Genomic DNA, 27,932 nt, shown 5'->3' with positions numbered 1-27,932 from the left:
CCCTAGCAGTCGGAAACTCAGATCCGCCACCGCTGCGGGAAACCAACCGAAGTGACGGCGGAGACCCGGTGTGACTCTCAATCCGAGAGGAAGGACTTAAATCTGCGCCCGAGTTAAAGCTGGAGAAGTTTATTGACAGGGAACGGGGGACGAAAAGGGGAGGAAGAGGAGGGAGAAGCGCCGCAGGAGTCGCGGTTTGGACCAGAGGTAAGACGAGAGTTCAGTTTTGTCAAACTTTTTTATCACAGAAAAAATGGGCTGGTTAGCTAGCAAGCTGGCTAGCTAGCTAGCCAGCGCGCGCGCGTGCGTGCGTGCGTGCGTGCGTGCGTGTGTGTGTGTGCGTGCGTGCGCCGTCCAGCAGTTTCCATCGTGTCAAAGGTTTTTTTCCTTTCAGCGTTTTTATATTTACACAATGCGACAAAACAGCCACAAAAACACACGCATACAAAACTCTTTTCAGGTGTTACTCTCTCTCTCCCGCTCTCACACGTCACAGCAGCAATAATGATATCAGGGCTGTAGCTCAGTATCTTCTTCAGCTCATTTTACATCGATTAATGGTTCGCGTCTAAAATATGTAAAATCAAAGAGTTAATTAAAATAATACATACGATGTCTAATAAAGTTGTTCAACTGTGAGGATATGTAAGGAGACATAAGTATCATGACATAAGATGAATAAAACAAAAATTATACCATGTTACAATATTAGACGGATGTCTTTCACAATAATTCCAAATTTAAAGTGATTACTGCGGTGATTTGACAAAATGCTCTGATTTTCAGGTCATCTGCTTCTAAATGAGATCACTGACTTTGTTTTGTAAGTTGTAGCATTCTGTAGATATTTGCCTCCACTTGCCATGTGCTGTTACCTCAGCAGTTATGCCCGCCACAATATAAGCTCTACATTCTCCTGTTATGCCATAAGGACTAAGAATGTAAACTCCAGTTTGGAGTTTACATTGCGTGGTACTTTTCCTGGGGTATGTATGACACAAGTCCCTGCATGTATGTATGACACAAACAAAGCCAAACTGGATTATCAGAGGTGTGGCTTCCAATTAGGGGTGGGGTGACGCGTCGACGTAAATCGACTACTCGATTACGTAAATACGTCTATTTGCATAACTGTGCGTCGACAGGTCATAATGACGTAAAATGGCTGTGTCAGGTGAAGGCATGCACGCAACAGGAGAACACGCTGCGGCGAAAAAGTCCCACGGTGAAAGCATGCATTATCAAGGAGGAGCCGCAAGCGGGTCTTTGCCAGCTGAAGTGCGGAAGCGCAAACTGACCTGCGTCTCCCCCCATCCCCCGTCAGACTGACTGATTGCGGAGCAAACTGACCTGCGTCTCATGTATTTTTGTTGTTGAATGCAGATTGCGCTCGATCACTATTACTTGAATTGAATAGGCATTATGTTGGATTGTAAAACGGAGATTATCAGTCAAAAGGTGGCTAGTTGTGGAATAATGCACTGAAATATTAATGAGGTAAATTTGATATTTATTTTTGGGGAAATCATTGTTTTATTGCGTAATCAATATAATCTATAAAGTAATAACTAATCAAAAAAAACAATCTCTAGATCAGGGGTGCCCAATACAATGCATCGCATTCCAAACAAAAAAAAATAGCATACCGCTAAAAGTTAGCCGACACCGGCAAGTATGCCGTTGCACACCCGGCCGAGTCGGCACCCTCATCTAATGGTCTTTGAGAATAAAGTAGAGAGTGCACAAGACAGTGTTGTTATAGGTTGTAAAGTAATACAACCCCCCCTACCCTGCAGGGTGTGTCCTCACAATTTCAGATTCTGTGAATAAATACTTTTGTTTTTTTTCACCACTTTGTGGCAAAGAGTGAGCAAATTATCTTATTAATTGATTATTATTTATTTATTTATTTATTTATTCATTATTAATTATCTTATTTTATTTATTGTATTTCATGTTTTTTAATTTAATTTAGTTTCTTTGCCCAGTTGTTGTCTTATGTTTTATATGTTGATCGCACCAATAACCAGAAAAAATTCCTTTCAAGTGTAAACTTAATTGGCAATAAAAGCTATTCTGATTCTGAAACTACGGTGGATTAAAAGGATGCAGATATGGGCAATGATGAAGTTGAAGTTGAACGTGAATACTTAATAAAAGTGAAATAGTGGTGCGACAAGAAATACTTCTTCGTTAAAGTCTATATTGAGGAGTCTGTATTAAAGATGTGTTCTGGCTCAGAGGCAGGTTGGCACGACAGAGTGCCAAGGATTAAAGAGATATGCTAGGGATTTTTACAAAATTCTGTGATTTAGGGGAGAAAATGACATCTAAACCAGCCTGCTGAGGTTGTTGCTGTTGGAGCGTTTTGATACACTAGACATGGTAGAGATGGTTGGTTTTCCACTTATGTGAGAAGGCACCATAAATTATGTGGGACAGAGATCCATGAAAAAATGGGAGGTCAGAGGTTCCACTCTGCAGACTCCAGATCTACTTCAGACCTGCTAGATAAACAGCAACAGTACTGCCAAAACGTTCCCAACTTCCACAGTTTTACTGATTTGACTAAGTAAGCACCTTATATTATAACTAACCCAAGTTTGAACAACGTGTAACCCAACAGCCTCAACTCACTATAATGTTGCTACAAGGGAAACATGTTATTACAGCCCTTAGTAAAATATGTGCCGTGAAATAAAACGTATACTAATAATAGCCTGTATGTACTTACTCAGCACTTTTACTTGCAAACATTGATTTGTGCTGGTTTCAGTTGCATTAATGCATTTAAAAAATAAATGAATTACCTCAACTGCAGTATAATCGATGTTTTATACCACATGAAAATATACTGAGTCTATGTTTAAAAGACAAGGAATCAAAGATGAGACACAGGAAAGTATAGAACACAAGGAGTGCCTTTGCTGAGAAGGGGGAAAGAAGGAATGAAAAGGAAGGAAGGAAGTATCAGGAGGAGATTCCTGAGAAAGTTCAGGGGGACACAACATGTAGATTACAGTTGATGGACAGACCTGCAGACAGAAGATGATCACCCATCAGAGAAGAGTTTGTTTGATCAGTGTGAAGAGCTTTTTCTTCAGCACTTTAAATGATGAACAGTTTAAAAATTCCCCTCCAGACTCGTGATTTATTTTACCATAAAATTAAATAATATAAGATGCATGAAACAATAACAGATCACATACACTGAGGGAGTATAAAACAGCAGTAAAATGAGAAAAACTTGGAAGCTGATATTTTTGAATGATGTAAAAAAAAAAATGCCATTTTAAGTTTTTGAAATATTTGTGTTATCTTTACCACAAATATTTCATTTTGTTTAGTTTTGGCTTGATAGATTTCAGACATTACAGAAAGAGTTCCTCTCAAAAATGCATCATGCAAACTCTAACCAGCCTGTAATTCTTGTCTGGGGTGCAGGCGTCAGATCAATAGTTTACAGAATGGAAAATAATAAACAATCTGAGAAAGGCTGCAGGATTAACTCTGCTGCTTCCTGTGTCATGTTGGTGGTAAATTTTGTGATTTTGATGTTAAATCAATTGGTGCTCTGTTTGTGTTTGCTGGTTGAAGTTTTATATATTTTTTACAGTGAATTTGGCGTGAAGGAATGCGGCGTGATGTGATGTACCTCCCTTAATTTGTAATTAGATTCAGTTTGTCAGCAGATCTGTAACAAGATCACCTACGGTTAACATACTGTTTATCTGCTGTCCAGTTGGTAAATGAATTAATTCAATTAAGTTATTCACATTGAGGTAATTTATTCCCATTTCTTCAGATTTCTGACGGTCCTCATACCGATCTCTCTCTTAAATATTGTTTGCTCCCAAGTATTCCTAATACTGTGCTACAGTACATACATTAAAATGAAAGAGTCGTATAAAAGGTAACCACAGAGAGAGAGAGAGAGAGAGAGCCTCTTGGAGATCGCTTGGCTCTTGGAGTTCCAACTGTGACAAAGTGCTTGTGTAAACCATTAATATTCTAAATATTTTGACTGTGGTTGTTGTTGTTGACCTGCAGTGAGTTTGCTGCTGCTGCTTCACTTTTTCCAGCTGGAGCTCATTACAGTCTGAGACCAAGCAGCTTCTCTTCAACACTCAGACCTAGCCCGGCCTAAAATGGCAACAAGGGAAAAGGGAGAGAATTCAGGCCTCGCTCATAGCTGTCGTCTTCTTCTCCTCCCTGCTGAGCTGCTTTCCTCCCTGTCAGCCTGTTCTCTCCGTCCCTCTGTTCCTCTCTTTTCCAGATGACTGCCAGATGCACGTTGCACATTGTGTGTGTGTTTCCACCCAGCTGTGTCACTGTGTAATTTCCTCTATAAATAGTCCAGATGTAGCAGATGAAACAGGGTGTGCACAGAGAATGGGAATATCCCCCACCACTGAAGAAAATCCTTTCTCTCTCACTCTCTGTAATTTCTCTCTCTCAGTTAAGAAACAAATGCTTGAAAAATGTTTTGTAGTTTTGGTGATGAGGGTTCGATGTGTTCTCTGTCATGATGACCTCATGTTAGTGTCTGCCTGTCAAACATGACTAAAACTTGTGGAACTTAATATATAATAATGGCAGAAGTTGTTTAGGTGGAGCACCACTGACCCAAGTGTTGCTGTATTCGGCCTAACTTGGGGTGTTTGCGCTGTATCAGTTGAAATGATGGACGTTAACAATGATTCCCCATGATTTTTGAAGGCATTGCCACATGCATATACACAGTTTCAGCATGTACAGGACGGTACCGATTGACAGGTCTGCTGTTACAAGTTACCGTGGAATTGGATAGTCAATGTAAAGGGGTGGGTGTAGTGAAGGGCTAATAACAGCTTTGTTAAAAGCTCCTTAAAGAGAAGGTGGGAGCTTTTCTACTCTAAGCTGCTTTTAAATCCTCTCAACACCTGATACACATTGATGAAACTTGTGCGTTTCACTTAAAGCCACAAAACGGAGCACACACAGAGAGTGACAGGTGACCTCTCAGTCGGCCTCTGTATTGATTTTTATGTGTCGTTTAGACTGTTATAAAGTACAGTGTAATAGGTTCCATGCTTTTATCACACAATACAGATTTATGTTACCTTGGAACTATATTGGTGCCACTTGAGCAGATAACATTCACCACTCCGTATCGGATCAGGAACTTGGCTCAGCCTTTACCTGGTGTTATTGATAAATTGATTAATTTTAACATTTGATATTTGAAAGACTTGGCAGGTCTCCAGGTAATTTCGGGGCAAAGAGAAAGTGAACATGTTTACAGCTCTAAGCTCAGCTCTCGGAGGACGGACTAAATAGTGTTTGAGATTGAAAGCAGGTTATTTAGTGGAATCAATATGATCAACAGATTCCTGCAAAGAACTATAGTCACGCAAATGGTTTGAATCAGGTTCGTCATGTGGTGGTTCGCCAGTGGTTCGGTGGTATTTTGTTTTTGTAATCAAGTATGATTTGAAGTTCACATTTGATGTTGTTTAGGTCAATATCACCCAGTCATAATTGAAGAAGCGTGTTAACACTTTGCAATTAACCAAATTACTATGATAGTTGCATATTTCTAACCCTGCTAGGCTCTTGGATGAATCTCTTATCTGAAAATGACTTTCTGATCACCAGGTCCTGCTGACCATGATCCCATTGTAGCAAGTGTTTTACTTTGAAGGCTGGTGTACTGCCCTTTGTTTCTGCAACCATCTAGTGGTAACTTGGTGTTAACACAGGACAGGCGGTCTGAATTGTTCCCACAGCCTCTATCTTCAAAAATCTATCAATAATGTTGAATTGTCAAACACCCACTAATTGAGGGGAAAAGAGCGTAGGTTACAAAGAGTAAAAAAAATAGCCCTCTCTAGGAAAACCATTCATTAAACAACTCAATGTAGCACAGGATGGCTAAGAAAGGGGCGGGGTCTCAGATAATACAGGATGTGATTTGAAGCGTGAAGTGGAGGGGTGACTCCACCCCCTCATTAGGACCCAGAAAGGAGTAGCTGAGCTGGAAAGTAATGCAGAACAAAATATAGAAAGGCTCTCAGTACTGACACTGGATATTTACTGTGTGTTTGCAGTAAACTGGATTGTGTTTAGTGGGGTCATGAACAGTCAGAGCTGTGCTTCATCACATATGCAGACTACCACCACCTTCAGTGCAGTAAAATTAGATAACTTAGCAAAAATCATCAACAGTTATTGAGTGTGATGATGTCGGGAACTGGGTGGTATTTGAATTTGTTCGGGTGAAAACCTTGTATCGCCATTTCTGGTCATTTTCATGTTTTTCAAGAAGCTGATTGATGAGTGATTTCACAACCAAGTCTGAGTGTTTGGTTTTTTCTTCAGAGTCCTCGAACACAGCTTAAATACCATTAAAGAATTAATGTTCCTTTTACATCCATCTAATGTAAACTCTGGCATACACCAAAGGGATGTTTATGTCACAAAAACCATATATACGCAAAGCCATCTGAATTAATGTGGACACATGGCACAGCCATATGATTATATATTCTTACCAATGACCATATAGGATTTTATTATAATACATTTTTTTTAATCTGATGATTTTATGAGAGAAAGGATCTGACGCAGTCAGATAACACATCTTGCTCAATACCTTTTACATAAATGTATCATGTTTCACCGTTTTGTGTTATGTAATCGGTGAGTTGTTGGAGGTCACAGAGCTGATCCTGAAAATCCTGAAACAACAGATGGTCCAGGACTTGGTGCAAGGGGGGTCTCTCTCTATTGCTCTCTCATTCACTCTCTCTCTTCCACTCTGTGGTGGAGGTGAAGCTTCAACCTGTCAAAGCTTTAATCTGATGGATATGGACATGGATAAGTGGATCACAGGAAGTGCAGATAAGAGGGTTTACAGTCCCTGGACCTGTCAGAGTGCCGTTAGGATCCAGACCAAGGCTGAGCTCACGAAGCTGGATGAAGGAGCAATGAGGTGAAAATGTCAAACTCAACAAGCTACAACCTACAGGGAGACTGAGACACGGTTGCTTGGGATTTTTAGTTTTACTGTATGGAAGAGAAGAAACCTCAGTACTGAATGAAGTGTAGCGACTATCGGCAAGTGTGAGAAGTGAGAGTTGTCAGTGAGTCTGCTCTGATTCTGTTTGTCATCAGATATTTCCTCATTTACTCTGTTTTCTGCAGTATTTACCTGAAGCAAAGTTTGGCTGCAGTTAACAGGTTAATTTATGCAATATAGTTTACAATGTAATGTTTCAGCCCAATGTCAACATTTTTATTTTTTATTTTTCCAGCTACAAGCCTGCTTGATCATCAGAATAATGTGTTTGTGTAAAGATCAGCTGAGAACTGGGAGAGTTAAAGTGACTGAGGTCGTTCTTCGGTTACAGTGAGAAGCTCAGACTGAGGCTCTGGTTACTTGTTGGCAACCGGGCACTGGCCAAGGCACAAGGGTTAGGGCTTTATCAGTTCACTGGAAATACGATGTCACCCACGAGGGTGCGGGATTAAGGTTATAGTTGAGATACTGCAGTGGGAGTGTGATTGTGAGAGGATAAACAAAAGCTCAGTTCAGGCTGAGGACAGTACGCAAGAGGTTTGTGTCTCCTCCAGCTGCCTTGATTGCTGGACAGAAGGTTTTCTTGCTGGTTTAAACAGTTTGAGTTGACGCAGGAATGGACCTTTAGGAAATAACACACACCTGGACTGAATTTAACCTAATATTTGTAATGAAAATTTGTGTTGGTCTCTTCACCTGAGTACCTAAATGAAAGCTCCAGAGAGGACATGGTAAACGGCATCCTTTACAGTGTCATACACTTTCAGGATAAAAACTTCAAACCTGTAACCTCTCCTGGAATTACAATATTTTTGTATACCTGCACCTGATGCTGAGGAATGGAAGATGACCATCTGACCACCTGAGGAAAAGCAGTGAAGACGGCATAGCCCACACACCGTCAACAACAACATCATGGACCTGTGGCCTCTCTCCTGTACTGTCCTAAAACTGATTGGATTCTGACTCTGGGATAAATCTCTGGTACTGACCACAAGATTTGGTGACGTGGATCTGATCTCCGCAGGAGCCAGACCGCTTGACTGTTGGTTTTCATCATGTATGTTCTGTGCACTTTGGCAGTGCTGACAATCCACAGCCTCTTTAAGAACGCCAAGGACCAAAAGTCCAGCAGCACCTCAGAGGTTGAGGAAAGGAGCACTCGACCAATGGAGGACCAAACATCACTTACTGGGGTTTGTTGTGCACCGATGCCCCGTAGACTTGATTCAGGTCAGGGTGTAGATTACCTGACAGCCTGTAGGTCTGAAGGAAAACAAGAAAGTCGAGGTGGACGACACAACCCTCACAGCAGGAAATGGATGCAGGTGAGAACATGATTAAAGCACCATCATGTAGCTATAGCAGCCTATGATATATGATCACGTTATTGCCATCTTTTATATATACATATAAGGGGTTTGACTAGTTGGTCCAGTGTTTGTTCAGATGATGTCCTTCTGTGGCATCATCTGAACCTTCGGTCGTCTTTTAGTGTTCAGGTGTTGGTGGTTCCATAGACAAATAAATGGAGATGGTTCACAGTGTAGAGCTCACGTCTGTGCTGCTGTAGTGTTTTAAGAAAAGCAGATGTTGTAAAGAACAGAAAAATAGCCAAGAGGATGTCCATGATTGATAAGATAATGATGGAATTCACACACGCACACACACAACTCAAATCATACCAGTATTTCGAATAGTTAAGTCACCTGCGGAGCTGCCAGTGTTCAGATCTCCTCCCACAGCTTTCTGCCCCTGGTACTAGGGGAACATTTGGAGAGGAGATGGAGCCTTCCTCTTCCTCTCTGTGGGTAGATGTTGAACTGTGGGCTGGACTGGGGATGGTGTGCAGGGTCCCGGGCTGTGCAAGTTTGGGGGCGAGAGGCCGGAACCCCGCTGCCTGTTTGGGACTATATAGACCTCGAACTGCCTCCCTTCTACTTGAAAGCACCATTTGTTTATCAAATCAAGTTATTGAATTTAAAAAAAGGTCCCTGAATCCTGAATTTCATGTTAAAGAGTTGTGTGGTAATAAAAGAGGATATTTGTCAATATAAGGAAGAAAATGAGACACTGTCAGGTGAAATGGAGCTCTCATTTATTATTTACTGTTTAACTGAGGGGGCAGTGCACAACTGTCTCACTCGCTCTCTGTCACTCACAGTCCCAACAGTAACAGGTTGTTTTGGTAAGGCCTGGTAAGTGTGTGTGTGTGTGTGTGTGTGTGTGTGTGTGTGTGTGTGTGTGTCATTGAAACCATACATTCTGCTCTGTCCTTTGTATTTGGGAGGAGCTCTGAGTGACGCTCTTCGCTCTCCTTCCCTTCAGACACACGAGAGAGAGAGAAGTCTATTCAATATTTGCAGCCCCTCCTACTTCATCTCTGGCTGAAATATTTATTCCTCCACAGGACGGAGGCCAGAGGGACTGGGGGTTGGGCTAAAAGAGGCGGTGATGCTGCCACTGAGTACGCTGTTGCTAAGGGAACAGAAAGAGGAAGGGGCGTGCATGTGCGTGTGTGCGCACTTGTGTGTGTGTTTGAAGCTGATCTGCTGCCTGTCTGTGTGTGTCTAGTCTTTTCGGATGAAGCAGCAGTGGCAGCAGCAGCAGAGATGCAGCGATGATTCACACGAAAAGACCGCAGGGAGGGAGGTAAGAACAAAAGAATGCCCAGACAGAAAAGATGGTCAGAGGAAGGAGAGGGAGAAGGACGAGAACGAGAGGAGAGAAATGTGCTGTAACCAAGCAGAGGGCAGTGTTGCGATTCTCACTGACCTGTGTGTGTGTGTATGTGTGTCTGCGTGCGTTCATTTGTGTTTGATTTTTTTTTTCTCTCTTCACCATCGAGCGTTTGTTTGGATGGACTCGCATGTCAAGATAATCCTCCTTTCCTCTCTTCATATGTTTGTATTAGTAGCAGTATTACATATTTTCCTTTCAGTACACACATTACATGATATTACACCGTGCACATTGATCAGCATCTCTGCCACTGTGCACCACTAATTTTCACCTCGTCCACATGTTGAAGGAGCCATTAGCCGATGCCGCTCCACAAGAAGACACAAATTGTTGCTTGGATGAAACATGATCATTGGTCATAGAGCTTCACCACGAGTGATGTAAAAAAGACATTTTTCCAGAGGAAAGGCCGCTTGTAGTTCAATGCAAACGCTTTATCCTCTGTTTGGTGGCCATTTTAAGCCCTCTGAGGCTCAGTGTGTCACGCTAAGCTGTGCTTTGAGCTCAATGTGCATGTGAACATTCCTACAGCTTACTATGCATCATGTTGGTATGTACATGGTGTGAGCTCCCTTAACGATTGTTTATTTTCCTGCAAGTGATTTGAATATTCTGAATAAATGCCGATGATGCCATGATTTTTAGATGAGCTGAAATGGAAAATAATCAGAGCATTTCTGTAGAACAGAGGTGTTGTAGCATATGTACAGTATATTATTAAATGAGCCCAGTCATCGTGTGTGTGCGTGTGCATGTGTGCGTGTGTGTGTGTGCGTGTGCAGACAGTCTGACTGGGAGCACATGGTGGCTGGAAAAAAAACCCCAGTTGGTTTGACCCAGTTTGGTACTGGAGGAGGAGCAGGAAGGCTGTTTATGGCGCTCCAGGAAAAAAGCGCAGCACGGGTGTGTTTTTGTGTGTGTGTGAGATGCAGAGCTCGGTGTCCTCACTGTAAGATGAGGCTGACTGCAGTAGGGGGGCGCTGTGCTGTTGTGTTACAGAGCTGAGTGACAGTCGGGTGTGTAGGATGAGGCAGCAGGTGGCTGTGATGTCTGCGGACGGAACAGATGGTCAGTGACGGTGTCAGATAGCCAGCTGTGTGTGTGGGGTCACATTCCAATTATTCTGATAAATACTGGTTTGGTTTAAATTTCTATTCTATGGTATATGCTTTCAAGGCTGAAAAAAGGCCCAGACTAAAAATCAAATCAATATAATGATATAACAATGACTGTTACCGTTGCTCTCCCCTAAATAATCTATAATAATTACATTACATTATGGTCATTTAGCAGACACTTTTATCCATAGCGACTTCCAATAAGTGCGTTCAACATAGGTAGGCAATAATAATGTGATAATTTAATATTGTCATGTTTTTATTGTACTATTTGGATTCACTTGTGTGGCCGTCTGCAGTGTGGACACTTTCCAGCCACTAAATGTGTTGGCAACAGTCATCAATAGTATGCATATTGTGTGTGTGTTGTGTGTGTTAATGCTACCTTGGCAGCTTGTTTTTCCATCCACAACACTCCACACTCTACCCCACGGTTATTCGATGACCTTGTTTTATTTAAGTGTTCATGGTGCAGTGCTAATGCTCGCTGCCTTGCTGGTGCCTCTAATGCTCGCTGATGTTGAATAGTGGCTGCTGGTTCTGACAATGAAGACGTCGATGATGATGATGAATGAGGGCAGGTGTGGCATTTCAGCTGGGCTGAAAACATATGTCCAGCACCAGGGAACAGTACAAATAGTCGCATGGATGAATAATAAAGAGATGCCTTTTGTAATTCATTGATTCTTTGCCTTTAATGGGAGGAAAGATGTGAAGTTTATCCTGAAGGTGGCACCAGATTGCTGTTGGCCCTTATTGTCACCTGAATGCACAATACATACTGCAGCAGTTGCCATCCTGGTCCTTAAGTGACACAGCGATGCATTATTTTCCATCTCTCCTGGCTCTACACATAGACCATTGGCTGAATCGTGTGTGCCACTCGCTGCCTCCTAGATCTTGTTCAGCCAAACACACAGCGTGCCCATTGGTTAAGCTGTTGGAGAATGGGTGTGTCCTTCATCCGGTCTGTGTTATGTTATGGTGCCTCAAAGCATAGTAAAAACAGATGTCATGGGCATGTGTGTGTGTGTGTGTGTGTGTGTGTGTGTGTGTGTGTGTGTGTGTGTGTCCTCATGCTCTCCAATATTTTCTCTCTGCTGTCAGAAACAATATTGCACAGTGCTGTAGACGCAGTGGGGGGTCAGGCAGGGGGCTCAGACAAAGGGATCAGCTGATAATAAAATCGTCTGCTCAGCCGTTGTAATCCATCTTTTTCTGCAGTTTTAGAACACGGAAACTGCAGCACCTACTTTTGAAGCAGAAACCTAAAGACTTAAGTGTTTAGGTCTAAGAATATCCGAAAAGAAAGGTCTCATTTCAAAGTGTGCTGGTATTTTGGGCATTGGCTCTTTAACACTAGATAGCCTCTTTGTGTATTTGACTTAGTTTCTCTACTTTTGATTTGTGGTCATTGAGTGGGGGAGGACATGACCGTGGTCTGGTCAGAACAGACGGCAGCAACCACGCATGTGATAAATTTGGATCAATCTCAGCCAGGGGAAGCATCAGAAGTAGTAGCTCAAGATTAAAGAAGTTCTTAAGGACAAAACGTTTTTTGTTATTACATCTTACAGTACAATATAATATACTGCAGCCCTGAGCTTCTGCCATTTCTCACTGAGATAAAGTACACCACCATTTTCTGCGTTTGATCGATTGCTTCTCCTCCTCCTTTTTGAGTTCTCTCATCTTTATTTCTGTCTTTCTCACTCTCCGGTATTTATTTCTGTCTCTGTGTCATGTCTTGTAACTTCACCTCCCCTTATGTCTGAGGTCCCTGATGTACAAATGCAGAGATGCTGCCACACCCGTGTTTTCCGCTCCTTCTCCAACTTTTGAACCCACATTACAGTAATGTGGGTAGATCGCATGGCATTGGGGGAAAAAAAAGTAAGCCTATTGTCCATCCTTACTATGGCATTTGCCTCTTGATTGACATACAGGTAAGCCACTCTGAGATCTCATCTTTTCTAACACGCAGTTCACCACGCATGCGCGGTCAACCGTGCCAGTTGCAAATCACCTGCAAGCTGATTACCTAGCTAGCCTTCCAATTTATACAATTCTACTAAAGACAAGGGTATAAAAATGAGTGGGGACGCTGGACCAAGTAAGAAACCAAAAACGTACAACTTTCATCCAGAATGGGAGGAGGACTTTTTTTTCACAATGTCATATTTGAAGTGCGTTGCAAATGCAAATCTAAGATTGCTATTCAGAAGAAGGGAAATTTGGAGCGGCACTTTCAGACAGTTCACAGACCGAAAATTGCAACCTTTGTTCTCAAAGCTGCAGCGCCATGATATGGGGAACTTCCAAATCTCGCTTCAGAGCTGGAGACGCAAAGGAAGGCTTTTGTGCAACTTGACATTGTGCGTTACAGAGAGCAGATTGGGACAATTGTGTCAGAGTTTGACAAGCGCTTTCAAGACTTTGCTGTACTCGAGCCAGTCGCTACATTTATGTGCTACCCCAGTGTTTTTCAACTGGTGTGCCGCGGCAGATCGTCAGGTGTGCCGTGGGAAATTATCCAACTTCACTTAATTGGTCCGCGAGCCGATCCGGGCTGGGTGGGCCAGACTGGCAAATCGAGCAAGACAGACTGGCAGATCGCAAATTTCGAAGTGGGCACCCCTGGTATAGACTATATACTGTAGACGTATACATCTAAACTGTATGTACAATGCCATCATCCGCTCTTTGTCACCTGCAGCCGCTCCAGCGGTCCAGCACTCTGCTCAGCCCGGCGGTCATGTTCAGCACAAGAAAGACCTGGGACCTTGGCCACGCCCCCTGCCTGCAGGAGCTCTGGAAGAACGACATTTCATTGGACGGTGAGTCAAACCTCAGTTAGTGCTACAAGAGGTGCAAGGAGATGTACTCGGACAACTGATATCAATCAATATTAATGGCTTGAAAGTAAATGTTACCCATTCCTTTATGTACTATTCAGCTCTGATTGTTGCGGAAGAATGAATGAAATCAAAGTGAAGAGAGGAGCATCATGGTGTGGCGTTCTGATCTAAGACACAATCAATACTCTTTGGCTGTGGACATTTTAGGATTGTAGTCAGGCGGAGCCATTTTCTGTGATGCGGAAAAAATGGACAGAATCACAAAGTTCAAAAAGGCATTTATGTGTTGTGGTGTCATTGCGTGTCAATTTAAAATGACATCAAGAGATTTGGGTTTAGGCTGTGTGTGTGTCGGTGTGTGCGTGTTTGTGAATGTAGAGTATACATTTTTTTTGCGCACAAGGTGAGGTAGATGCCAGCTCTCTCTTGAATGAGAGTGGGAGTCGAAGCTGCCAGGCTGATCAAAGGGTATTGGTGGCTACGGTGCTACATCTGCTGGACAGGAGGACTGCTACACATAAGGTTTTCCACTAAAAAATGCATCAATAAAAAAATTTATTTTTATTTGGAGATCTTCCAAAATAGTTTTTTCTTCAATCACCCTTACATTTTATGTGTCAATGCTCGTAAAAGATAACAGAAATGCCTATGAATGATTGACAACGTGAAATGTCATTGGATGACGCACAGAGGAGACGTCTCGTCTGCACAGAACAAACCAGAGTGGCCACATTTTTGGAATAACAGATCTTGAGATGAAGGGAGAGATAGCGAGAGAGAGAGAGAGAGAGAGAGAAAAAATAACAGAGGGATGGTGAGTCATAGCTGGCAGTTATGATTGGAGCTCTAAAGTGAGGGAAATGTGTGTGAGACGGTACGATCTGTCACACGGAAAGGCAGGTGAGCCGATAACGTTGTGATATCATTAGTTTGTTTTTAGTTTGTTCTCTCTCTCTCTCTCTCTGGCTTTATCTGCACCCTTTAACAAAGCCATGCAGCTGATCACGTTACAGGTAGAGTCTCAGTGGAGGACAGGGTCACAACAACCAACTGCAGAAAGAGAGAGGGAGGGAGAGAGGGAGGGAAAGTGGGAAAGAGAGGGGGAGAGAGAGAGAGGCGGGCAGAGGTAGACATTTGTTACTTTTCTTCCATTTGCCGATTCTTATCAACATTGCTTTTTGTTTTCACCATTTTCTTCTATTTTGTGCTTAAACAACACAAGCATTTTTAAATGCCACACCAGCAAACGGAGAGCAAGAAAGGTAGAGAGAGAGAGAGAGAGAGAGAGCTGAAGTGGGGAGAGAAATGGAGGTGAAAGTGGAGGAAGGAGATTATAGCCTCTGCTGCCGTTTCTCTGCCGCTCATGTTCTGATGTCAGGACTGATCATTGATTAACAGGTAACCATTGTTTACTTTATCAGCGTTACGTTCAGCAACTTTAACTAATCTTTATATTGGCACCAACACGGATTTGAAGTCGTGACCCCTTAACCAGACTTACTGAACTCAAACACGTCAATTAAAGTTAGAGTTTAATTTCTAAATATCTGTGCATGAGCTTTGCTTAAACTCCAAAGTGATTCTAGTCGGACAAACATCTAATACACAAGTAAACTGACAGAAATGTCATTAATATGTATCTGTCAGGTCAAACTGGACATCTTTATTTTTTAAGTTGCAGCATTCTTGAGATATTCTTCAGATATTTGGCGTTCACCTTGCTGGTCTGTAGGCCTTTGAATGGAACCTTACTACCTCAACAGCACAAATATGGTAGTTGTGAACACCATAGAAAAAGCTAAAAGTATCTTGTGTTTTCTGATATTTCATATATTACAGTAAAATCTAATTTCCGTAGGTATTGTTTTCAGCAATGTCATTAGGTACTTTTCTGTTTCATTGTGATTCATCTCAATTGTAATAAAGGAGTAAAAATCCAACTAGGGTGTGTGTGTGTAAGTGTGTGTAGCTACAGTGCAGTTCATTGTTTGTTTTTGGTGTGTTTGCTACAGCCTTGAAGCAGGTTTTACATTGAGGTTTTAAGGCCACGTGTTCAAGTCTTGCTAACTCGCTCTGGAAGTTTAAGTCCATCTAATGCTCCCAAGATTTTGGGCACCAGCACAGAGAGCAGATTGTTCTCAGGCTGATAAGATTCACAAACATGTTTACACACACACACACAAACACACTTTGGAACACACTAGTTATGGGGACACATGTTTACTTCCATTCAATCACTGGAGTTTTCCATAACATATAACCAATATAACATTTACCTCCTAGAAGTCTCTAATCCGTGTCCACATACAGTATATACACAGTGGCCGTCTGTAAATGGACATTAATATGTTGTCTCTGTAGGATGTAATGATTGACCGTTTGTCCCGCCGCCTGTGTTTCTGTAGGAAGCTCACTGGACTTCCTGATGAGTGATGGTGATGATGACGGCTCTTTCCTGTCCCTGCCCTCTGCAGCCTTCACACCGCAACCCCCTGTAACTTCCCAGCTCTCTGAAACTAACGCCACCAGCCAGCAGCTGCTCATCCAGGTAACTCAGAGGATTTGTTCATCCAGAGACGCGTATTGTCACAGTTACACTGAGTGAACGTACTTCGATTTGTGCTGATTTCAATCGCAGTGAGGTGCATTCATGAAGTTTGATAAGAATGCAGCCTATACAAGCAATATAGAAATTCCCAATACATCTAATCATTAATTCTCTTTTATTGATTTTGGATTTGGAGTCATTCAGTCATAATGGGAGCAGCACATGTGTAACTAATGTTGGTATGTAGTTGCTGTCATGGTTACTGGCTGCATTCCATTTAGCTGTGCCAAAGCTAAACATAATAGGGCGGCGATAATGCTATTAGTTACTTGTGGGTTTGACAAATCAAGATGTCCACTGTGAGAAAAATCTGTTACAAATTTAGACACAGCAAATGAATGACACCATTGAATGAAAATATTTGACCTCTGACCTTTTATTCTCTGTTCTGTCATACAATATTTGTGTGCCCATTCATGTGTTGCTATTCCAGTTTTTGTCACTTTCCTCTCTTTTCACTCAACTGTTGTCTTCTCTCATTCCCCTCTTCTCCTCCATCTTTCCATGTTCTCCGTCTGCAGAGGGTCACCTGGTCTTACTGTTGGACTTATGCCCACGTAAACACTTTCATCCTGTTGCTGTGTCGTTGTGTGTTCAGCTGTGTTTCCTGTGTCATCCCTCTCCTCGTTCTGCACGCTTTGACTCCTGAGGTTTTAACAGTTATAGCGTCAGTGTGTCTAGAGAAAATGTCTGTGAAGGTTCTCAGTCCAGTTGCCTGAGAATCAACTTTCCTTGGATGTCTAGAGAAACTTTAGCCACGACCTTGACCCGCATACTGCTGTGGAATTGTAATTTCTGAAACATCTTCACATGACTGAAATTATGACCGGTCTGAGACTTTCTTTCATTTTCACTGTTTTCAGACTCTGCAGGAGAAAGTGTGTGATTTTCAAGCCCGTCTTCGTTCTGAAGAGGTAACGCGGAACCTGCTGCTCCAGCAGCTGCAGCAGCAAAGTCTCCATGAAAAGAGCATTGGTGGTATCCAGGTGCGGCAGGAGGAGCATCCGTCTGCTCTGCCCAATGGTTAGAGCCTGACAAAATCTGTAACTCTAATTTGTGATGAAGTGCGAAAGTTGGGCGAGGCTGAAAACTGTGCAATAACAAAATCACATCACTAATTAAGTACACCTTCCCTCTCCTTCAGTGAAGGTTTTCTATGATTAATCAAATTGAGAAAACAATGACAAGCCCACAGACACAAACACACCACCGCCTCCCCCATCACAGACTGGCCTTTTGTTGAAAGGCTCGGATTTTGAGTTCAAATCATAATGGAGATCTCAACAAATACTAGATTTGTCGGGCACAATTTTTCTTGAAAATTTAAAATAATGATGTACAGACATCGAAAATCACTGAACCTCAGCGAAGAGCTGAAAGTATGTGATACGTTACGTAGGTATGAGACACTGGAAAAATGCAACATTAACAGGAACAGTGAGTTTTCCAAGTAGGTTGAAGTGCGTGTGCGTGTGCGTCTGCGTAGGTGTGAAGGTTTTGCAGCCCACTGAGCAGTTATCAGACCGTCTCAGCCGACAACAGGAGGAGCAGCTGGTCTCAAAGCTGCGCACAAAGGTATATCTGCAGCTTTACTTTGCCTTAAAGTACGGGCACCATGTTTCAGGAAAGTTCTGCTGTAGCAATTTTTATAATGAAAAAATGGTGGAAAAAATACAGAACAATTTCTTCTTGGTGATTGCAGCTGTGCACAGTACTGCAAACTAACTACATAAGTCAAGCAACCCCAGTGTCAAGTCTAAAATGGAAAAAAGGATGCTATCTATTTGACAGCTTGCACGCCTTATAACAGAAACAGCAAGTGCCCTTTTTATTGTATTGTTGAGTCAGTTACTTTTTTACACCTGAGGCCGTGTGCTTTACTTGTATCGAACAGACATACAACAGCTTTAAATTATGTATTAGCTTTCTGGGAATCAACACTCATTATGTCTAAGATGTCAGTGTCCATTATCTTCAATCTCCAAAAGTACTTTTGTAAACCAAACCAAGTAAGTAAGTGAGAAAATGAAACGCCATATGCCGTCTGACTGCCACTTTGAAATTATGTCAGGAGCGAGGTGCCGCAAAATCCTCCTCAAGCGAATGTAAAAAGGTTTTAGTATATTTAAATATTGTGATATTTACAGTATATAGTGTTTCCATTCAGTCCTTAACTTCAAACCACAGCTCAATGGAAACCCTACATTTGCAATGTAGCTACAACAAAACGCTTTGTATAAAGTGAAACATTATATTTATATTTATATTTGATTAGATCAAGTGAAAATACAAGCAAGCAATATCATATCCTTTTAGAAATGTCCCCACCCTAATCTATGTGCCGGTGTTTGCAGGCGGAGGAGCTGGAGGAGAAGCTGTTGGAGCAGACTCTGGAGGTGGAGAGACTTCGCTCTGAACTGGTGAGAACCAGCCGGGCCACATTCCTGAGGAGCAGTAGTGGAAAATCAACAAGGATGTGACACAGACATAAAACCATGCTGACAGCTGTTACATCACGTAGAGTGGAACGGGAAACAAATTCATCTGATATGAGTGGAGAAACACACTGCAGGCTGTTGTGATACGAGTGAACTGGCTACTGCACTTGAATGTACACAAAGTATTGTTCAGTCCAGTCGAGGACCTAAGATCATCAGATGCCTCGTGTCCTCTTGCTACCCCAGGGCAAAGCTTTCTTTTACAATGTGGAAACACTGCTCTCTGATCTCCTCTGGGCTTGTAGGGGGCGACAGACCTGGAGAAGCAGCTGGAGCTGCTGGTGGTGGAGAATGAGCGCCTGAAGCAGGAGCTGAAGTCATCCAAGTGTTCAGAGCTTCAGAGCCGGGATGCTGCTGCAGAGTCCTGCAACTGCACCCACTGTCCCTACAGCCAGGTAACCATACAGGTGCCCTGGTGTGTTTGCTTGTGTTTTGTCTTTAATACTCTGTATCCACTGAGGCCCCAACTTCACACCCTGAATGCAGGATGCAGAGGCCCTGCGGAGGGAGGTGTCCCGCTGGGAGAGCCAGGCATGGCAGAGGGAGCGGCGACTGGCCGAGCTCAAGGAAGAGCTCCTCGAGAAGAGTGCCAAGCTGGAAAACCTCCACCACCAGCTAGACAAGTCCAGCCGGCAGTTGAGCTTCACACAGAGGCACCTGGACGAGTCCCAGCAGCAGCACGAGGAGGCAGAGCAGAAACTCAGCCTCCGACTGCAGGAGTGCACAGAGGAGCTCACCAGACAGGCAGCCACGCCCCCCAGGGTTAAGGTGAGATTAGACCGAGGATTTGTACTGAGAAGGGATTGGTCACTGCAAGACAAAACACTATCATTTTAATATTGATGACAGAGAATTGTGACAAAATTTAAGAACCATACAAAGCACTATGTAAGGATGGTAAATTAAGACAAAATTAATAACACATATTATAGATAAATTAGTATTTTATATCTCATCTTTAAAGTGTCAGCGTCAGCTGCCATGAGATGCTTCCAGACCTGAAGTTCAGAACTTAATTACGATATACTCGGAACATGGAAATATCTGGAGCAGGAACTATGATTTAAATCAACGATTCAGCGATTTGAAACGATGTAAATGTTGGATGTCTGATGGAGTGTTAAGTTATTTTAACCAAGTAGAGGCAGCGTTGTATCCAAACGTTCTATACTTTTTTGTTCAGTATGTTACTCAGACAGTGGAGGTGGAGTCTGCTGACACTCAGCGGTCTCTGGTTGAGGTGCAGATGAAGAACGCCACCCTGCAAGAGCAGCTGTCGTTGCAGCGGCAGCTGCTGCAAGAGCTGGAGACGCAGCTGCATGACTCACAGAGGACGTGTGCTCAGCTGAGGACACAGGTAAGACACAGCACTGACACCTGCCTCCCAAGTTTACCTTTACCAAAATCGTCTCCTGCTGATCGGTCTGCTTCAGGGACAAACAATTGAAACCAACTTCACACTGGAAGTTCACAGCCTGAAGCAACTATGGTCAGAATGATTCTGACATTTCTTAGAATCATCTTGTCCTTCGTCTTCTTCAGAGCATTATGCATTTCAAAATGGATTAATAAGCGTACTAAGTATACCACAAAGAACAAAAGTAGTGTGAGACATTCATGTACCATGCACAGCATACACAAAGGACGAGCTGGAGACATGAAGATGGGTAGTGTTTCAGTTATACTTAAGGAGGAACATATGCTTACTAAAATCTGGAGGTTCATTCTCAGCCTCCCCCTCTTGTAAGTCAAATGTGACATTCATGTCTTTCTGATTCACATTTCTATCCAGATGGTATTCAGTGTAATGTAATAGGCAGCTTTCACCCTCGACTTGCGGATGGGATTTCGGGTTGTGATTTCGATCACTTTTGACTGTACAGATCCTGGTGTATGAAGGAGAGATGGCTCGTGCTCAGGGACAGCTGGAAGTGGAGATGCAGAACCTGGAGGAGGAGAAGAATCGGGTGATTGAGGAGGCGTTCATCAGGGCAGAGAGCGAGATGAAAGCTGTGCACGAGAACCTGGCAGGTTAGGGTGCATTTGTCGTGGGTTTCTGATTTGTTTCTGATGGCAGCAGTTAGAAAAGATCAAGCTGCAAAACCTTCAGAGTACCAAACTATAGAGGTTGCCTTGATGGCCACTGGTTTCTTAAGAAAGCAACAAAGTGATGTGCTGGCTGAACATAGTAGAATGCCCTCATGTGTGTAACATTTATCGTGAAATCTATTCTTACTTCTGTTTAGGTGTGCGTATGAACTTGCTGAGCCTACAGCCGGCCCTACGAACTCTCACCTGTGACTATAACTGTCTGAAGCGTCAGGTCCAGGAATTCCCCTTCATGCTGGACAAAGCCATCACCGAGGCCAAACAGGAGGTGAGTGAGCGCGCTCAGGAGGATAATGAGGCCAAATGGTTTGTGGGGAGACTTGATTTATCTTGATTTGATCTTGAATATGTGTTTTGAATCTTATTGGTGATCAGTGTGACGTCATTGTGTGCAGATCTGTCAGGTGATCAGCGAGGTGAGCAGCACCAATCAGGAGCTGCTAAGGAAATACAAGCGAGAGATGAACCAGAGGAAGAAATGTCACGATGAGCTGGTCCGACTCAAAGGTACACACAAACACACACCATCTGTCTTAATTAACCTCATTATATATTTCTTTGCGTATTTACACTTATACTAACTTACACAACAGATGAAGTTTGTACAATATAGTAATTTAAATGTACTTATGGTGTGGTGCAAATTGGAAAGCTGCAAGTATTCATTAAAAAACTCGCTAACAAATCGTGTTCCTGTTTTTGGTTTCCCAGGCAACATCCGTGTCTTCTGCCGGGTGCGCCCGGTCAGTCAGGAGGAGCAGGACTCCACCGACGCCAAGAACATGCTGAGCTTCGACTCTGACGACGATGCGCTCCTCTACCTCTCCAACAAGGGCAAAGTCATGACCTTTGAACTAGACAAAGTCTTCCCGCCTCAGGCCACGCAGGAAGAGGTACTTCCAGTATCAACCATCATAGCATAAATTCTATATAGACTATCGTAGAGCTGACATTATTCTGGAACATATGTAATAGCAGGAAGTGAATCCATCACTTATAAACCCTTTGTCTATCTTCTTCCTGGTGAAAAGGTCTTTCAAGAGGTCCAATCGTTGGTCACGTCCTGTATCGATGGCTTTAACGTATGCATCTTCGCCTATGGTCAGACAGGCTCGGGGAAGACGTATACAATGGAGGTCAGACTGATCTTTACCTCTTGCTAACATTCCGAGATGGAGAGTTGTGATTTTTGTCCATATAGCCTCACCCAACCGAAAATTATCACATGACTCTGACATGTGGAGCTGTTTTGTATGTAACGTGTGTTTTGCTGTGCGTGTAGGGCGTGGAGGAGAACCCGGGCATCAACCAACGGGCTCTCCGCCTACTGTTCGCTGAGGTGACAGAAAAAGCTCCGGACTGGGACTATAAGATCACTGTCAGCATGGTGGAGATTTACAACGAGACTCTACGGTGAGGACGAACAGCATGTTCCGAGACGACCTGTGACACGAATGACGACTGAAAGGCTTTACGTTGTTCTTTTACATGTAACCTTCATTTAGAAAGAGTAATCTCAGCTAAAACTAGATAAAGGACAAATTTATATTTTCGATCATGTAAATTTTGAGTAGTTTCCATAAGCCAAGGACGCGCTACAGGACTGTAACTCGTCGCCCTAAGACTCTTGCACACACTTTTGCGGCCTTCATGCCGTTAACCAAAGTGAATGTGTGTAATGTTTACCTCGGTGAGCAGAGTGACACAGGGGGGAAATAAAACCCAGCCTAAGCTATCAGAATCATATATTTTTTATTCTTAATGGTGATAAAATTCTATGTGCAGGCTGGCTCTCTCGGCGAGTCAGTTTTTATTTGTGTGCGCGCAGAAACAGTTAAAATTTTTTTAAAGCCGTTCTTTGAAATCAGATTGTGTCGAATTTCCCCAAACAGTTTCCTTTTGATTTTTCCCTGCATGTGTCTGCGTGTTACATAACAGAGACCATATGTGCAAGCTCCGTGCATGCCAAACATCTGGCCACTGAATGGAAAATGTGCGAATATCTAGAAGTTGAGTCGTCTGCCTCAAGAGGCGACAGTGACGAGTTTCACCGCTCTGTTAAGATTTGTCTCTTATGTTCCAGGTTGGGATAATGAAACTATACCTTAACTCGATATTGGAATGTTGGAGTTTTAACCCTCTGAGTTCACCAATTTTGCTAGCAACAGCATGCATCTTACTGCTGTGAATCATAATCTATTGGCAAATCAGAACTTAGATATAATTGAATTTTTTTGTCTAAACTTGAACGACCCTATGGAGGTTTAAAACTTTGTGTCAGTTGTGGTGCTCAGATGGACTCTGAAGGTTCTGTGTTGTTCATCATTAGGAACCTGCTGGGAGAAGGTCCCAGTGAGAAACTGGACATCAGGCTGAATCCAGACGGCAGTGGACAGCTTTATGTCCCCGGCCTGACAAATTTGCAAGTGCAGAGCCCAGAAGACATAAACAGGGTGACGTCTTCTTCTTTTTCACATTTATTCATCGTTTCAGGGTAACATAAAGTAAACGCGTTGTGGATTGTGTGGAAAGACGTCCCAAATAAATTGTGGTGTGCGTGTGTTTTCCTTACAGGTGTTTGAGTTGGGTCACATGAACAGAGCAACAGCCTGCACCAATCTGAATGAGCACAGCTCTCGTTCCCACGCTCTGCTCATCATTACAGTGACTGGATACAACTGTGCTACACAGACACACACACAGGGTAACCACACACACAAGCCACCTGCTGCTGCTGGTAAAGCTTTGATTAGAAGAGAAGAGAATAATTGAAACAATTATAGTGCAGATGTGAAGGGAGTAATGTTGTTTTGATGGTGATTGATCAATGATCAGTGTGATTATTGACAGCTTGTAGATCAGTGGAGCAACTGATGCTCTATGTTTGTGTTGCTGTAGGGAAGCTGAACCTAGTAGACCTGGCCGGCTCGGAGCGGATCAGCAAGTCTGGTGCAGAGGGCAGCCGGCTCAGAGAGGCTCAGTGCATCAACAAATCCCTGTCGGCGCTGGGCGACGTCATCAACGCCCTGAGGAGCAAACACGCACACGTGCCGTTCAGGAACTCCCGCCTCACCTACCTGCTGCAGGACTCGCTAAGCGGAGACAGCAAGACCCTCATGATGGTCCAGGTGAGACTTGGGTGTCCAGTTCCATCTTCTTGACAGTTCAGGTACTGTATGGCAAAGGACCTCAGCTGTAGCTTCCAAACAAAGCTTTAGGACCCATTTGTCTTTCTCCTCACAAAAGTACAAATCTTTATAATTGTTTAAAACTCTTTGCAAAGGTGACAAACTCAAATGATGACACATCTGCTGTGGAGGATTTGTGTGACTTGATAAACACAACAGCAGGCAGATGTGTGTGTGTGTGTGTGTGATTGGAGCCGGACTGTGTCGCCTCTGGTTTCGCGGTGTATAATCTTGCGTTAACGTTTGATTCAATGTTGTTTATTTGCAGGTGTCTCCTCTGTCCAGCAACACCAGCGAGTCGGTCTGCTCTCTGAAGTTCGCCCAGCGTGTCCGCACAGTCGAACTGAGCTCCGCCTCTTCTTCCCATCGCAGACACGAGAACTCCTCCACCTCATCGTCGCCGACACACGACAGCGTGGAGGTCTCACACACACACATACCAACACACACTCAGACAGCCAAAATGGTACACATATACTTGGAAAACTTTTTTTGCTTTGAATGATGGATTTCTTGTGATCTGGATCCAAACCATATGTCACGTATTGATCGATTGATTGTGTTGTCAGATGGTGCCAGTTGTTTATAAATTATATAAGTCTGCTGTGCCACACACACATCTGCAGCCTACAAACGAGGAAAAACATTTTTATTTCTTATTCTTTGGTCCACAATATAATAAAAATCTCAATAGCTTTTTGAACATAAACATAACTTCCTTGGCGAAGATATTAAATATGTAACTAAAATCACTCAGCAGTCTAAAGCTACATATACAGTGTGTGACTGTGACCTGTGACCTGTGACCTTTCCACAGCTGGACTCGCCCCCTGTGACGCCAGTGCCCCTCCCCATCTCTCGTGCAAGCAGTGCAGGCTCCTCCCTCTCCTCCACATCCAGGGCGCCGAGCAACTCGAGGAGGCGGAGCCAGAGCCACCTGGCCACAGGTGAGAACACACACACAGGCGCACGCACATATTAGCCATTGAAAGATTTTATCCAAAACAATAAGAAAAAAAATAAAGAAGTAAATATATTCATTTAGTAAATTATCAATACTATTAAAAAAATTACATCATCAACATTATTAATTTAGTAATGTCATCACATACTATAATATACTATTAAAAGAATTGAATGATGGTGAGCAGCTTCAGTTTTTTCAAACCAAAAGAGTGAGTTTTCTCTCACCCGGACTTAGAGCTCACTAACGTTGGTTAAAGCTCATTAACCTCATTAATGCTCTGATGTGTTTGTTCTGTGTGTAGGTCCTTTGGTTCTTGCCCCTTTAGGTAGTGGTGAAATGCATTTTGGCAATGTAGGAAATGATAAAAGCAGACAGGCAGGCTGAGGTAAAGTGTTTGAAGAGGATTTTACCTTCACAGCTGCTTCTCTTATTCTGTCCTCTGATTGGTTGGTTTCCAGACAGGCAGGTAGACAGAGCCAGCCCATTGGTGGGTGACGCCGTACAGGTAGGTGGGGCTAATGCTGACTGGTTGGTCGACAGCTTGGCATTGCAGCGCTCGGCATGGCACCGCCCACACGTCGATCCCACCCGTCTTAACACCGCACAGCTCTAACACGCAGAGCTTCTGTCTGTGGCCTGCAGGGGGCGGGCTTGGTGACCGTCCCATTTGTGTTGCCTGTCAATGTCCGGTTCTGATCGGACCGTGACGTCTGTGCAGAAACCTTCACAGTCACAAGGAATCAACAGTTGGGCCAAGGCGCCTTCACCAGGGGTGGTTTGCAGGTCGTTTTAGACGTTCTCAGGAAATTGGAGTTCCTGTTTCTGATTAAAACCCATCAGGCAAGAAATTACAGTAGTGAATGTCAGTGATTGAACTCTGACAAGACGTAACGGCTCCTGTTCAATGTAATTCAGACCACAAGAAGGCACCATTTTTAGTAGCGGTGTCACTACCTCCATGGTGCAGTGCAGCTACAGTAGCTACAGATCTATGGCCTCTCTGGTCTGGGAAGGTGTTGTGATCCCTCAGGAGGAGCTGTGAACGTGGCCAGAGAGAGGAACATCTGGGCTGCTTTGCTTAGTGCTTAGTATGCTCCCTCAGATAAGCAGTAGAAAATGGAATGGAAATGGTTTTACTCAAGTTCCAAGATTGATTCTGTGTGATGAAGATCAGTGGAATCTGGAGCTTTCAGGCTCATTTAAAACCTTTTTAAATCATTTGTGCAGACGTTGTTTCCTTGTGACTTCACGACACAAGTCAGTTTGTTTAGGTGCACACTGCACCCCCTTTACACTCTGCATGTAAACGTACTTTATGACTGTTGGGTTTTGTTGGTAATGTGTGTGCCACTCCCCCTGCTGGTCTTGCTCTATGATGGACTAGACGTGCTGATGAGCTGAGGATTGTGGGAATTTACACCATGTCCACACTGATGAGGAACTATATTTAGAGGGTGTAAACATTGTGCAGATCAGAACCCAGCTGGGATCAGTGTGAGGGTAAAAGCAGTGTGTCACAGCAGAGAAAGGAGGGAAGCGCTGAACACACTCGCACACCTATCAGCTCCAATTTTTACTTTTTTCTTTTCACAAACAATAACATGGAACATTAGCACCACCATCTGGTAAGGAGTTCTATATGATTTTTTTTTTTTTTTTAACACAGGCCTTCAAATCTCCTCTCCCATAGTTTTCGGATTATAAATGTACCGAGCTGCAATACATTCAGACTCTACACAGAACATCCTGCAGGCCTTTGTCAGTGAAATGTTCTGTGAGATGCTCAGTCATGTTGGAGGGAGACGATCTTTGATTTGATTTTGTCCTGATCACGGTGGACATGTTGGATCTCAGTGAGACCCAATTGGTGTCCCTGCTTGACACTGATCCCGTTTCTCTCACTGCAGGACGACTGAAGCTGAGCACCTGAGCCGGATCGATCCGCTGGACGTCCTAACTGGGCGTGGGGGGCCAGCCAGAACCCTCGGCCTCTATTCTGATTGGACGCTACCTTGGAGTCCTACTGGTCCTCTGTCAGCATTTGATCTGACTGACTGGTAGAAAGAGCAAAGACTGATGGGTTTTTCTCTGTCATCAGCGGGAAACACGAGTAAACCGCCTGTTTCTCCTCTGTGACGGTTTAAAAGCCGCTTAAAGCCGATGATGGACGATAAACGCCTGACCTGACTCTGACTCTAATGAATGACCACTGATGCTCCGCCCCTTCCCCTCCTCACTTATGTCTCTGATGCCCTTAAATCCAGTTCATTCTTTCCAAATCACAGTATTTCTTTTTTTTTTTCGTTGGTAAAGCTGCACTTTAAATTGTTTTCTAATATATGCATCATATGGTTATATTTATGTATTTAACATGCTTTATCCTTTTATTTTTGCTTTGTTTTAAAAGGAGAAGGATTTAGGCCACTAACATTTCTGATCATTCTGAAAACTTTTAATAGAAAGAATTCTCAACTCACTTGAGAATTGTTTTCTCTGTTTTTGATTTTTTTTGAGTGTTCTAAATATAATCTCAGAATTTCAGCTTTTGCAGACTTTTCAGATGAACCCGTTTAGCTGCGTGGCCTGATCCACTTCCTCTTATCCTCACAGCGTTCGTTATCCAATCACGGTGCTGGACAAATGCTGAGTTGTCCAATAGGACGAGAGCAATAAGCGGACGTCTTCACCTGTTGATGCTTTGTGTGTTTCAGTATGTTTACATGCACTTTAAAACTTTGACTATTCTGCAATTAAGGCACTATATTGGCTTTTTTCTAACGTCAT

At 43.2% G+C, this 27,932-nt stretch overlaps 1 protein-coding gene across 8 annotated transcripts; it reads left to right on the top strand.

Annotated features, from left to right (window-relative positions):
* Positions 1-17: 17 nt before the first annotated feature.
* Positions 18-27,626, top strand: kifc3 (kinesin family member C3). Of its 8 annotated transcripts, none has more exons than XR_012961719.1 (23): positions 18-207; positions 9,635-9,712; positions 13,637-13,757; positions 16,184-16,326; positions 17,250-17,409; positions 17,873-17,961; positions 18,741-18,806; positions 19,130-19,279; positions 19,371-19,652; positions 20,068-20,241; positions 20,768-20,915; positions 21,131-21,261; positions 21,389-21,500; positions 21,705-21,886; positions 22,025-22,129; positions 22,276-22,406; positions 23,323-23,446; positions 23,568-23,697; positions 23,892-24,121; positions 24,450-24,602; positions 24,999-25,128; positions 25,450-25,653; positions 27,056-27,626. XR_012961719.1 is itself a non-coding variant. In XM_076146892.1 (23 exons), the coding sequence occupies exons 2-23, from the start codon at positions 9,644-9,646 to the stop codon at positions 27,062-27,064; spliced, it is 2,886 nt and encodes a 961-aa protein (XP_076003007.1). In that variant the 5' UTR covers positions 18-207; positions 9,635-9,643; the 3' UTR covers positions 27,065-27,626. The 8 variants fall into 8 exon arrangements, 7 of the variants coding, with proteins under 7 accessions (XP_076003007.1, XP_076003005.1, XP_076003006.1 ...); XM_076146892.1 differs by having other exon boundaries at positions 25,607-25,653; XM_076146890.1 differs by having other exon boundaries at positions 25,607-27,626.
* The last annotated feature ends 306 nt before the right edge of the window (positions 27,627-27,932 follow it).

Source organism: Genypterus blacodes, unplaced genomic scaffold (genome assembly GCF_046128005.1).
Source record: "Genypterus blacodes isolate CSIRO-AG114 ecotype Tasmania unplaced genomic scaffold, CSIRO-AGI_Gbla_v1 ptg000036l_1, whole genome shotgun sequence".
Lineage (NCBI taxonomy): Eukaryota > Metazoa > Chordata > Actinopteri > Ophidiiformes > Ophidiidae > Genypterus > Genypterus blacodes.
Note: the sequence above shows the minus strand (reverse complement) of the source record. Positions and strands in the feature narration are given on the sequence as shown.

Bases quoted from the DNA above. Each gene is read 5' to 3' on its own strand.
- kifc3 (XM_076146890.1), top strand. From the start codon at position 9,644: ATGAAGCAGCAGTGGCAGCAGCAGCAGAGATGCAGCGATGATTCACAC. The intron at 9,713-13,636 runs GTAAGAACAAAA...TGTCACCTGCAG, and splicing joins AAAAGACCGCAGGGAGGGAG to CCGCTCCAGCGGTCCAGCAC. The intron at 19,653-20,067 runs GTGAGATTAGAC...TTTTTTGTTCAG, and splicing joins CCACGCCCCCCAGGGTTAAG to TATGTTACTCAGACAGTGGA.